The sequence below is a fragment of the Panonychus citri genome, unplaced genomic scaffold (assembly GCF_014898815.1).
Source record: "Panonychus citri isolate SS breed McGregor unplaced genomic scaffold, ASM1489881v1 Contig00045, whole genome shotgun sequence".
In the NCBI taxonomy this organism is placed as follows: Eukaryota; Metazoa; Arthropoda; class Arachnida; order Trombidiformes; family Tetranychidae; genus Panonychus; species Panonychus citri.
This window is the reverse complement of record NW_026515450.1, coordinates 235,018-248,102: the sequence shown is the minus strand read 5'-3', so window position 1 is coordinate 248,102 and position 13,085 is coordinate 235,018. Positions and strand designations below refer to the sequence as shown.

Genomic DNA, 13,085 nt, shown 5'->3' with positions numbered 1-13,085 from the left:
AAGGTAAACAAGATGACGATGATGGTCCAGGTAATTTATCATCATTTCTGTGATACTTTAAGAATTGAGAACTTTTTTCCCCTCTCCCTTTGGTCAGTTTCTTACTCTGAGACTGGAATATCATGTTCACATGATGAAATGACTTCTATCTTAATCTTTACATGATGATGAATTTTTCCTTTCTATCATCATGTTGAATCTTCCAACATTTTGATTCTCGTGAGGTTGAAACATTTTTTTTTCTTTCCTTGATCAGTTTCATTTCGTGACTTCATTATTCAACATCTTGACCATCAATTGACCACCTACATCATTATTATCTTCATGATGTTTATCTTAATCATCATCACTCATTTATCATCATCTATCATCATGAAAAATGGTTTCATTTTATTTTTTTTTGTTGTATTGTTAATCCATCTAATCAACTTACCAATCAAATTGATTTAACTTAAAATCTTGTTCAAATATGATAAGTAATTAATTAATTATCTAGAAAGCTATTTCATCATCTGATTGTTGATTAAATCTCCAAGTAATTGTTTACAATTGGTCAACAAATAATTGAAACTAAAACTTAGTTAAACCTTCATTTGTGTTAATTACATTTCCAAGTGAATTTAATTTGATTTACTAATTAGTTAAATGGATTTATATCTTTCTTGATTAACCAATGAAGGTGAAATCTTTTTTAATTACCATTTAAACCCTAATGATTATCATTCTAATACTTTTGATTGATGTAAATGGTTTTTGATTAATTGTTGTATTATTTGCAAGTCAAATTTAAACAGTAATTAACTTACGATCTTGATTATCAATGGAGAGTATCAATAGTTGATTAGATTTTGTTTTCACTTTCATTTTCTATCAAATTTGCTCCAATTGAATTACGATTAAATTATTTATCTCTCTCCCTTTGAGAATCTGATTGCTGTTGAGATGAATTTAGGTTAAGATAATCGGATTATTGTGAAACTTTTCAACAATATCTCAAGATGATTGAATGAGAAGGCAAAGAATCATATTCCTTTGTCTTTTTTATACTTCTACTGGTCATTAAACTTGACCAGTAGGGAAACATTGGTTAACCACTTAAGTTGACCTATTAACCGAGAGAGAGAGAGAGAGAGAGAGAGAGAGAGAGAGAGAGAGAGAGAGAGAGAGAGAGAGAGAGAGAGAGAGAGAGAGAAGATGAAGATGAGGATGAGGATGAGGATGAAACAACCAAATGAACATGAAGATAAATCTTGTTACCTAAAGGTAAGAGTTACATTAATGTGACCATCGTGATTACAATTAATTTTGATTAAGAATTGAAATTATTATATAAAGATAATCACTTCGAGTAGTGAATGAGCTTATCATTGATGAGAAAGATAAATTATATTAATATAATCCAAGGATTAGAATAAATATTTTAATCCAAATCCTCATAATAACGAAACTTTTATTAGTTCAATTGAATTTCAGCTCGTTTACCTTTTTCAGGTCTCATGTACTAATGTAATGTTAATTATATTGAAGAAGCGATTTAAATATTGAACATCGAGTGAAAATTTTAAATGAATTTAATTAATCCCTAAGAATTAAAAAGGTATAATATTATCGTTATAATAAGATAAGTTTCATGAAAGGGAAAGGTCAGAACTTTTCGATTTCGGTGTATTTTAATCGATAATTTTTCTTTTTTCATGATATTTTCTCAGTGTAACTAGACCATTAACCTACAGAGCAAAACGAACCACTAAAAAAGCTTGTATAATGATAGCGACAACTTGGATCATATCGTTACTTATGTGGCCTCCGTGGATACTCAGGTAAGCTTAATCCTTGTTAATGATTAGATTAAGACTTGGAAGATTAGTCAAATATTATCTTAACCTGAATAAAATATTTCTCTCAGAATTGAGAGCATCCGGTAAGGAAGAACATCTATCTCATGATTACTCAATTGAATGTGAAACTTTCCAAACAATATATAATCATTGGAATGATCAATATCATGAGAATATTATTATCACAAAGGTTCCGAATTCTTGAAATTTTTAAAATATTCCAAATAAGAAAATTCTGATTAACTTTCAGCTTTCGTTTTCTTCATTTTCTCTATTGACTTTTTCATCTCATGGAAAAAATTTCAATGTTATTATTATATTCAGTTTGTTTTCTCTCTCTCTCTCTCTCTCTCTCTATGTCAAACAACTTTGCACCTCAATGGTTATGATGATGAAAAAGATAAAGGTAAAGATGATCATCTTCATGATAAACATGAGTTTTCAGGCAGAAATTCAAATTAAATCAGATGAGCGTTAATGGTTGGAGGTGGAGCCAGTGGTTATTCAACACACTTATCGATGGTGTCCATTAGTTCAAAGTGTTGAAATTAGCTGAATTTTGTTAACGTTTGATTGTCCACTCTTCGATTTTGACCTTTTAATGAAGACCTAACCTAACCTAATTTAAACAAACACAGGGATAAGTGTGTTGGATAGCTATTAGCTCCACCTCCAACCATTAACGCTCATCTTACCATTAAATCAACTTGCTTACACATGATAATATCATGTTATCCATGATAATATCATATTGAATTTCAAATGTTGATTTTATATTATTGGAAACTCTGATTCTGAACAATCAAATTTTATCATGAATTTTTTATTCATACAAATATATTCATCTGTATTTCAGATTAGTTGATAGCAACAATGAAAAACGGATGAGCAATTAAGATGAATATTTTAACAATTAATGATAATACATAATCATTTGATCACTAATCTAAATATTAATTGTTTTTGCCTCATGTAAACTGTTACACTGATTAAAGTTTCCAGGTTAAAATGATTAAAATAATTAACCAGATTATTTGATTAATCCAAACACATACACATTGATTAGTTAGTTAGTCATCATTATGTAAATGTTAATCTTGTTGATTATCTTGATTACCATTGTTATCAAAGGCCATTGTTGAATGAAAATGTTGATTTCCTCATGATAATCAAAGGTATCATGTAAATATCATGATAACTATTCATTGATAAAAAGAGGAGTGAAAATTTTCCCTCTGAATATAATGTTAATGATGAAGATAACTTTCCGAAGTGATTAAGTTAACAACTAAATCAGAACAATATTAAGTCAATAAAATTGTTACTCTCTTATTAACTAAACTTGTATATGGTTAATATATTTTCTGATTATCATATGAAATGATAATATAAGATGTCGATGATGATAATAATCAAGATGATAAACTTTTCTTTATCAATTCATATAAACACCATGAAGATTCTGGTGTGTATTGAATTGAGTCTATTCCTTTGGATTGTGTTTTCGGTCATGATAATTGTGGTAATTGAAGGTGACCAAATGATATTAACAATAATCGTCCAGATCAAGTTAATGATTAATAAGATGAGATATTTAATGAGGTATTAATGTTCAAGTTTCATTGACTTTGGGTGATTAATTTTGCCCACCAGCATCAGATCCTAATTGTTGGCCATTTATTTGTTTGATTATCTTTGGTGTTGTTTTAATAACTTGTTATTAAGTTGATTGGTTGTTGATTTAAGTTTTCGCAAAATTAAATTGAGACTTGATTGTGAATCCGAATAAAGTTACTGGTCTATTATTTACTTTGATTGAATCACTTTCTCTCCATGATGATGAGTTTCCCATGATCAGGTTGATAATTTAGTTTCCTTTTTCTGTGAAAAAGCTCAATAATCAAAATCTTTCTCTCATCATCATCTTTTTTTTACTCTTTCGCGATTTCCCTTTAAGCTACTTTCACGTTTCCATCATCTTCTTTATCATCTTTATCATTCTCTCTCTCTCTTTTTGCTCCAATGAACATTTAATCCTGGATAAACGGAATAACGCTTAGTAATTGTTGATCTGTAACGATCTTTCCTGTGGAAGATAATATAAGTTTCTCTCTCTCTCTCTCTCTCCTTTTCCTCTGGCTGTGGGTGTGTGGAAATGTTTTCATTTTAACAGGGATGATGATGAGAATGATGATGAAACGAAGAGAAGAAAATTCCTCTTTACACATAAACACTGATAGAGAGGAAGAAAGAAAAAAAGAAAACAGGAAAAGAGATGAGAAGATATTCTGAAACTGAATTATCATCCATATATACATTCGAAGATATCACAGTTTTTATCTTTCGAACCGAATTTTCTTCGAAATTTCTGCCACTCCTATTTACTCTTTACGGTCAACTCGTTTTGTAATGAGCTTCCAAGTCTTATTACAACTTTTTTTTTATTCTATTTTTGTTTTCCTTTGATTTTTCATCTTTCTTTTTCCTTTTCCTTCAGAGAATAACATGTATCATTCGTGTATCATATCTTTGTATCGAAGTTTCAACTGGAATTCATAGATTGTAAGGTTGGAACTTTTTAAAAGACAGTTAACTTTGTCAGTTTCTTCTGGTCAGTAGCATTTGATGAGTCACAGATTCTACTTACTGTCCAGTGTCTTCTCATGATTATCTTTCCATGATCATCATAATATATTTCGAAAAAGATTTGTATTATATAACAGGACATTCACATTGGAATTATGTTTGACTTTCTTATTAATATTGGACTTTTCTTCTTATTATCTTTTCTTTTTCTTTCCTTTTCTTTGACTTTTTTTTCTTTGACTTTTATTCTCTTTTTTTTTCTTCTTCTTTAAAAGTTCCAATTGTTAGATGAAATTCTTTGTTGAAATTGAAATTCATGGAAATAATTCATCATCATCTTTTTCTCTTGTATTTACCATGGTTGTTGTTTCCTTTTGTTTATGTAATGAGTTACTGAGTAAGGAGAAGTGCAGAAAAAAAAATCGTTTCCAATATAAGAAGATGAAGATGAGACGAGGAGAATGTTAATGATTATGTTGAATGATGATGATGAAGAAGAAGAAGAAGAAGAAGAAGAAGAAGAAGATGATGATGAGAATGAGAATGATGATAAAAAGGTGATGAAATAAGCTACAACTTTTTGGTTCTATGTTTACTTTGATTCTTTGTTGGTTGGTTGAGTTGGTCTCACTATTTACTCTTCTTATTCGGGTTCCATTTCTTTTCCCTTTTTACTCTTTACTTTATATTTTCCTCTTCTCAAAATATAAATCGTCTTCTTTTCCATCTTCCCAATCAACTTATTGAATATTAACTTTTATCTGGTCAATCAGTTTTCCTCATCTATTTATATCAAGCCAAGTCTATTCAGTGAAACCTTAAGGCAGATCCACCATTCAACATTGAGTGTGTGTACAAATATCCATAGACTGTTGATTTATATTTACGGTTGAGAATGAGGGAAGACATTGAGATGGAGCAATCATACTAATGAAAGTGACTGAAAATAATAGAATTGAGAGTTATGATAATAGATCAAATAACCGATAGTTTCCATAAAGAGGATGAAAAAAACAACGAAATCGTTAATAAGCCAAACCATTGGGAGGAAAAGGAAGTAGATGAAGCAAACGACTGTTGGAGTTTTTTTTCCGCAGTTTTAAATGAACGATAACCATCAAGTTCGGAGTTCAGTCTTTGGAATAGATTAGTTGAGTGATTGAAGAAATAATTTTAGATTTTATAACAATTAAAACCAAACAGAATTAAGGAAGAAGATCCAATGTTTATGTTGATCATTTGAGAAGAGGGAAGAGAAACAATTTTTTTCGCTCTGGTTCATTTCGAGTTTTCCATTCCAATAGATCACCGATTCTCATTCCAACTGAATCAAAACAGTAGAAAACAATTGATCATAAGAGAAAAATAAACGTAACAATTAGAATTGATTCTAATTGTAAAGGATTTAAAGGATTGCCCTCTTTTGTTGATTAGAGTAATTATCTAATCAACGGTTGTTTGTCCACTAAATTTGAAATTCTCTGATTATTTGTGATTAATTGCTAATTGTTTCATTCTTTCTCTAGTTGGCCTTACATTGAAGGTAAACGAACAGTGCCCAAAGACCAGTGTTATATTCAATTTTTGGAGACAAATTCTTACATTACTTTTGGCACGGCGATCGGTGCTTTTTATATTCCTTTGTTTGTAATGATCGTACTTTATTGGAGGATTTGGAGGGAAACAGAGAAACGATATCGTGACCTAACCACCCTGTTTTTGGTATCAACTGTTGGTGCTTCTCGAGCAACTGGTGGTGGTGGCGGTGGTGGATTTGGTGGTGGTAACCGTTCAGGAGGCGGTGGAGTTGTTATGTTATCTCGTAAGAATACATCTTCCTCTTCGGAGGGTCAAGTGATCACCACAACGACAACATCAAATAATAGTGATAAAAGATCATCTTCTTTTGATGGTAAATTAACTTCTCGCTGGTGGTTTTGTTGGAGTAAATCATCATCTTCATCAAAATCATCAAATCATCATCATCATCATCAATATAGTTTAGATGGAGATGATGATAAAAGTGATGAGGGTTCAATTGTTGGAGGAGATGAAAGCAAAGTAACTAGTGGAAATAAATTAAATGCTAAAGTTAAACATGGACTCAGTGATAAAAGATCATCAGCAACAAATCATTCCCTTAATCATCGTAATAGAAATGTTAACCGTGATCATAGTGGTTTAAGTTATTCTTCAAAAAGTAAATCAACTGTTAATAGTAATGTAAAAAGTAACAATAATAATAATAAAAATAACAGAGATGTTATTACAACTCGAGGAGGGATTGGTGGTGGTGGAGGTGGAGGTGGTGGGGTTTTGGTGACATTTCACCAACACCAACATCAACTGGAACTTGTGATGCTGGTGATTCACTTAAGGGAAGTGAATCAATCTACACAATTGTCATTAAATTGTATGGTGATGAAGAGTCAAACCATACAATTAAAATGATTGAACATGGTGATAACAATAATTTAGAAACAAATAACAATATAACTAATACCAAAGATGGTGGTGGTGGTGGTGGCGGTGGGAAGGATAAAAGTTCAACAATTTATGGTTTAAATTATCATCCACACTCTCGTCATTCCTCATCGCATCATCAATTGGTTCAACATTCAACTAGTATTGAACAAGGATCAACTTCTTCAGGTTCAACCATTGCCAAATCACCGGGTACCCTTTCTGTTTCCGGTTCCTCGGTTAATCCAAGAAGATTAACCTCTAACCCCTCTGGAACCTCAATCCACCCACAACAGCCGAAAAGTGAAAGGAAAGCTGCCAAAACCCTGTCAGCCATTTTACTTGCATTCGCCATTACCTGGACTCCATACAATGTTTTAGTCTTAATTAATTCACTTTCAGGTAAATATTTAAAATCGATAGTTGATAACAATTAGTTGATCACCAAGTCAATTCTCTCTCTCTCTCTGATTATTTGACATCTTTATATTACTTTTAATTAGAGTTTTATGTTTGCGAACAATTAACTTAAATTGTTCACCAATTAAATCCTAATGCTAATTATCACATATCCTTATTGTTGGTGTTTTACCTTTGGTTTATTATTATTATTAGAATCTCTCTCTTTCTTGACACCTCAATTTAATCTCAACAATTAAATGTCACGTTAACAATTTAATGATTGTTTACTTGTTATGCACATTAAATATAACAAATAATTAACGACAATAGTGGAAACTATTATTAGTAATTAAATTAGAGAGTCATCAAAATTTGAGAATGAAAATAAAAATAACTTTATGAATAATGTTAATGAATTAAAGATTAATTGAAATTCAATTGTAAACAAAATGATAATGATGATTAAGGATTTTTACAAATAATAACAATAAGAATACGAGTAAATTAATTAATAAACTGAATCAAAGTTTAACACAATATAAAGAGTTAATAGTGAATAGGAAATGTTATTTTCTGTATTATTGTTATAATCTTGATCCTTTCGCCCTGAGAAAAGTTATTATTTGATCAATTCAGGATAATTCAATCAATTCTGTTAATTTATCCCGAGTAATTTAATTCCCTATCATCATCCTTCATCTCTCTCTCTCTCACTTGCTCACTGATCTTCCTCTTGTTTTTGCCTCTCATTTTCCTGTTTATCTGACTCTTTACTGAACATTCATCATGGACAATCAATTGATGATCCAATCATTTATTCATTTGATTTAATTGTTGATTCTTTCTGATTATCATTGGTTTTATTTTTCTCTCTCTCTCTCTCTCTCTCTCTGACTGTTAAATTAATTGGAATATATTTAGATGAATAGGATTAGAAATTGAAAGATTCCATCTAAGTCCATTATAAATGATTCTAATTCCTTAGGCTATTTGATTATTACCGTTACTATTTTTATCGTTGATCAATGATGATTATTGTTAACATTAATTGGTTAAAACTTCCAACCTTTTAATTTACTTTTAGTTAACATTTACTTTTTTCATCATCAACTTGATATGTAACCCATTAAATCAACAATAATTACAATTGATTAACTTTTACACTTAAGGACATTAATATTGTATACTAAAAAAAAGTTTCATGTTATTTGTTGTTGTTGTTGATGTTACAATTAATGAACAATCAACTTAATCTTTAATATTATTATCGTCATTTGATTGTTGACTCCCAAACAGAATAATAATAATAAGAATCAAAATCAAAATAAACCAACCAAACTAACAATTCAACTAAATCGTAACTTTTTTCACTTCTTTTTTTTCCCCAGGTACCTCAGCCGATGAAGAAAAGACCGTTCCGAAATCTCTATGGGATTTTTGCTATTACTTGTGTTACATCAATTCCACAATTAATCCACTTTGTTATGCCCTTTGTAACGCGACCTTCAGAAGGACATATATTAGGATATTAAAGTGTAAATGGAGCTCGAAGAAAAATAAACAACATAGAAGACAAAAACATTGGAACTTGGAGTGATAATCACAATTAATCACAATCTAATTGACTCAATTGTCATCTCTCTATTGTGAATATATTATATTATAAATATCTCTATTTAACTATTGTCGATAAATTGTTAATACTATTATTTATTTCATTCAGATTATTGGATGAGCAATTAGACTGAGTGAAAAGGGGTGACAGAGATAATAATTTAATTCCAATCAAAATGAATCTCATTCAATTTAATATTAAGTAACTATTACATTTACAAGCTAAGCAAAAAGACCAACAATCAATTGTAATTGTAATTGATTAATGAACATAGTCGATTAATTTATCTCTTGCTCTCTTTCAATCTCATGTAATATATTTATATTATTGTTATTATGTCGATATCAATTCCCAACCAAATATCTCATAATCGATATTGATTTAATAATAATTGATAATCTTAATAGTGTTTTAGATTGTTGTTATTAACTATGCAGTAATTTATTATAATCTAATTGTTTCTTTTTGTATTATAAACAACATGATCAACACTGATTTATTATTAACTGTTTTATTTAAATGTTTTTCCAACTTTTTCATTTTGTAATGAAAACTTTTTCTTTCCTCTGTTCACAATTGTTACCATTACCATTGATTTTGTGCTATTAATATTTAAATTGTCACCTATTCATCTGTAAGGTACCTAATTGCTGTAATTATTATCGCTCCAATCAAATTGTAATCAAAATCACAATCCCTTTTTGCTCAATCAAATTGAATAAATAATTATCTTCTTGAAGCAAAGTCAATCTAGTCCAATATTTTTCATTCAAAAATCTGAATCGTTATAAGTTTATGATGATAAAATTAAAAATCTTTCGATCGCTAACTGGAAATGATAAAATTCTGGACTCAATTTAAGGACAAGTAAAGTCAGAAGCTTAATTATCAATCGTTTAATGGATCAGTTTTCTTGATTGTGAGAAAACAAATTGATCAAAGATCGAAAAAGAAATGCGATATATAATCGATTCATTAAATAATCGATCGAATAATCGATATTCTCAACAATCTTCAATCTTCAATATTTAAATTTGTGAATTTTGGTAACAAGAAACAAATTAACTGTCGACTCTCATTATTCAATTGTAATTTTACCGATTGTTTCAATTTTCTCATTACTTTTTAACGATTTACTCTTTTTTAATTTGTTCCAATTTTAGTGACAATGGTCGACGAATGTTCTAATGATGGTTTGATTAAATATTGTAAGAGCAAAAATATTACCTTTAAAGAGTATCCCAAGTGTTTACAAGAGAGCAGACAAACTGTTGTTAATCCAGTTATTAATCGTCGGAAAAAGATTCCACCCAAATCTAATGATAACGTTATCTCGGACCATGAAACGTCAACATCTTGTTCAGAGGGTGAAGATGATGCTTGTTACATTAAATCGGTCAAGAACAATAATATTCAATCAGCTGATGCGAATCAAAAGAAGACCGCAACTTCATCAACCTCCATTCCAACAGTGACCACTTCATCTTCAACTGTGACCACAAGCACAATTGTCTCAACAACAACACCCTCACCACCACCATCGACACCGATGGTAACGGTTGCAGTAGACAATTAGCCAAATTAATCAAAAAGCCAACATCCAATTAGTTTAATCTCTCAATCATCTTTTTACATTCTCTGTTTTAATGTCTTTCAATTTCTCGAAAAAAAAAATCTTTTTTTTTCTTATAGAAAACCAATGATTTGTATTGACTTTTATTTTTTTTTTGTACGGAAATAAATTGTTGATGGATAATTTTAGTTAATTGTTTAATTGTTTTTAAATTAATTATTGTGGTTTCGTTTTGTTTGTTTGATTAATCAAATACAATTTGAAAGAATGTGTTACATTACAATTTTTGTATCTGCTGAAAAAAATGGTTTTGTTTTTATCCTTCACTCTAGAAATAGAAAGTAATTGCAAAAAAAAAGGGTTAATCAATTGGATTGATTTATAATTACGGAGGTAGTTGTAGAATTGTAATTATAAACAATTGATGAGAAGAAATTGAAAGGGAATCAGTTGCGTGCACATTTAAAGTTGAAGACGAAAAGAGGAAATTGTAAGACGGCAGAAGAGGGAAAAAAATTCAAGAATTAAAGTTGTTGGTTATTGTTTCGAGGTTGATTGTTGGAACAAAGTTCATCATGTTCATCGTGATCATCATAGATTGTTGAGTTTCGAAAGGAAAGGCTCAGTGTCTATGTTGATAAAAGAGCTGTAGAGTTTCCATTGAGCTTTCTCGCTCACAGGTACTGATGAGTTTTCAATCCTCACGAATTCTTGGAGTAACTCATAGAATCGAGTTTTATATTTCATCACCAAACTTGGTTCGAAAGGTTTGTACAGATTAATCTGATCGGTGACTTCTCTCCAAACACTGTATTCGGGAATTATATCATCATAAAACTCTTTGTTATGATCTTCAACCGCTAATAGTAAACGGAAATCATCTGAAGTAACTATGATTGGCTGTGGTGGTTCAGAGTGAGATTTGGGTGGTGATGTTTGTGGAGATGATGGAGCGGGTGACATTCTGTTTGACATTGAGGTAGTCGGATGAATTTCTCTTATTTCATCATCATCATCATCTATTCGCATTGTTGGTTTATCGGTTTCATCGGCGCTTAAAAGGATAATATCTTCCGATAATACTTTGGCTTGAGTTCTTTGTGGCTTTGGAGCTTGTTGTTGTTGTTGGATTGATGGGGTAGTTTTGATTGATTGAGATAATGAGCTTGTTGATGATGGTGTTGGTGGAGCTGAAGTTGATGATTGTTTATCTCCAGCATCTTTGGGTCCTTTGTTAAAAGCATCTTTAAGTGTCTGAATGCGTCCATAAAATGGTTTAATGTTTAATTTAGAATGGAAAATTTCAAACAATGGCCAATCTTGATTAGCAGCAGCTTCGGTTAGATTGGTTTTCTGTAGGGTGGCGATGTATTTATCTACCAATAATTTGAAAGCGCTTCGTGTTTCTTTCACACTTTTAATGCTTTGAACGCCCTGGCCCGAGACTTCTCGATAAACGAAAGGCCAAACATGTTCAGTTTCCCAAATTTCATCGAACATCATAATATTGGTAAACTCATCATTATATTTGTCCACTGCTTTAGCCAAAAAGTAGCTGTCTTGATCAGCTCCAGGAGGAAGCTGATCTCCAATCCCTTGTAAGCCTGGAGCTCTTGGCGTGTTTGAATTGTTTGAGATTTTAGAGATAGATTTTGAAGAAGAATTTGATGAAAAAGGATTGGTCGAGGGTTCCGGTGTTTTGGTAACTACTGGAGTCTTTGTTGGTGCTTGTGCCTTTGAATTGGATTGTGGTGGTGGTGGTGGTGGTCGTGAAGCCGGTGAAGGATTTGGTTTGGGCTTAAATGACGAGGTTTGAGGGGTTGCAGGTTTAGATGTTACTGGTGTTTTCACACTAGTATATGATCTTGATTGATTTTCAGATCTTATTGGCTCAGAAATGCTCTGATGTGATCTACGGAAAGATGATGGTGGAGGTGATGAAACTCTAGCACGAGTTACATTCTGTGGAGGTGATCCCCTCAAAACTTTAGCAGCATGTTCCTCTTCCATGTTAAGCTCAGCATACATGGACAATGGTCTTTTACGTGTTTCCTCATCTTTTCTGACCAATGTCAAGGTTGATTTGGGTCTCAATCGAGCTCTCAACTTACTATAGTCACAAATATCACCATCTTTTGGGAATTTGATATAGTCATCAAACCCCTTATCAAAAATCTACCAAATTAAAGAAAACAATTAAAACAAAAAGAAAAGAGGTTAGAAAGAGCAATTATCACAAAACAACCAACAAATAAAAACAATTTTAAACCATTAAATTTGGATAATTATAAAACAGAACACACTTACCTCAACAATGTATTTTTCTGTGTCAAAAAAATCAACCTCTTTCAGCTTTGGGTGATCAAGAAGATTTAATCTAAACTCATCTATGGTAATCACCTCTTTACCGTTTTTAGGATTGATGTTCAATCGATAATTAATACCATCGTAATTAAACAGACAATTAATACCAACCATGATTAATACAAAATTAGATGAAGAGACAAACTGTCAATTAAATGGTTCGGTTAAATAAAAAGCTTTCTCTTCAACTTGAAGACTTCAACAGAGAAAAAAAGAGAAGGGGTCGCATAGAAATTTAGAATAA

At 31.0% G+C, this 13,085-nt stretch overlaps 2 protein-coding genes across 2 annotated transcripts in view; one reads left to right on the top strand and one right to left on the bottom strand.

Moving 5' to 3' along the window:
* Positions 1-10,670, top strand: part of LOC128398142 (muscarinic acetylcholine receptor M5-like) — a 58,084-nt gene extending 47,414 nt beyond the window's left edge. The window contains exons 6-9 of the mRNA XM_053358970.1: positions 1,710-1,820; positions 5,951-6,685; positions 6,745-7,289; positions 8,678-10,670. Of these exons, the coding sequence (XP_053214945.1) occupies positions 1,710-1,820; positions 5,951-6,685; positions 6,745-7,289; positions 8,678-8,886 (1,600 nt within the window). The 3' untranslated portion in view covers positions 8,887-10,670. The remainder of the gene's footprint in view (positions 1-1,709; positions 1,821-5,950; positions 6,686-6,744; positions 7,290-8,677) is intronic.
* On the bottom strand, positions 10,658-13,038 carry LOC128398131 (uncharacterized). The gene is made up of 2 exons (XM_053358954.1): positions 12,785-13,038; positions 10,658-12,652 (listed from the first exon to the last, which is right to left on the bottom strand). Exons 1-2 carry the CDS (start codon positions 12,953-12,955, stop codon positions 11,069-11,071), a joined length of 1,755 nt encoding a protein of 584 aa, XP_053214929.1. The 5' UTR covers positions 12,956-13,038; the 3' UTR covers positions 10,658-11,068.
* Positions 13,039-13,085: the final 47 nt, after the last annotated feature.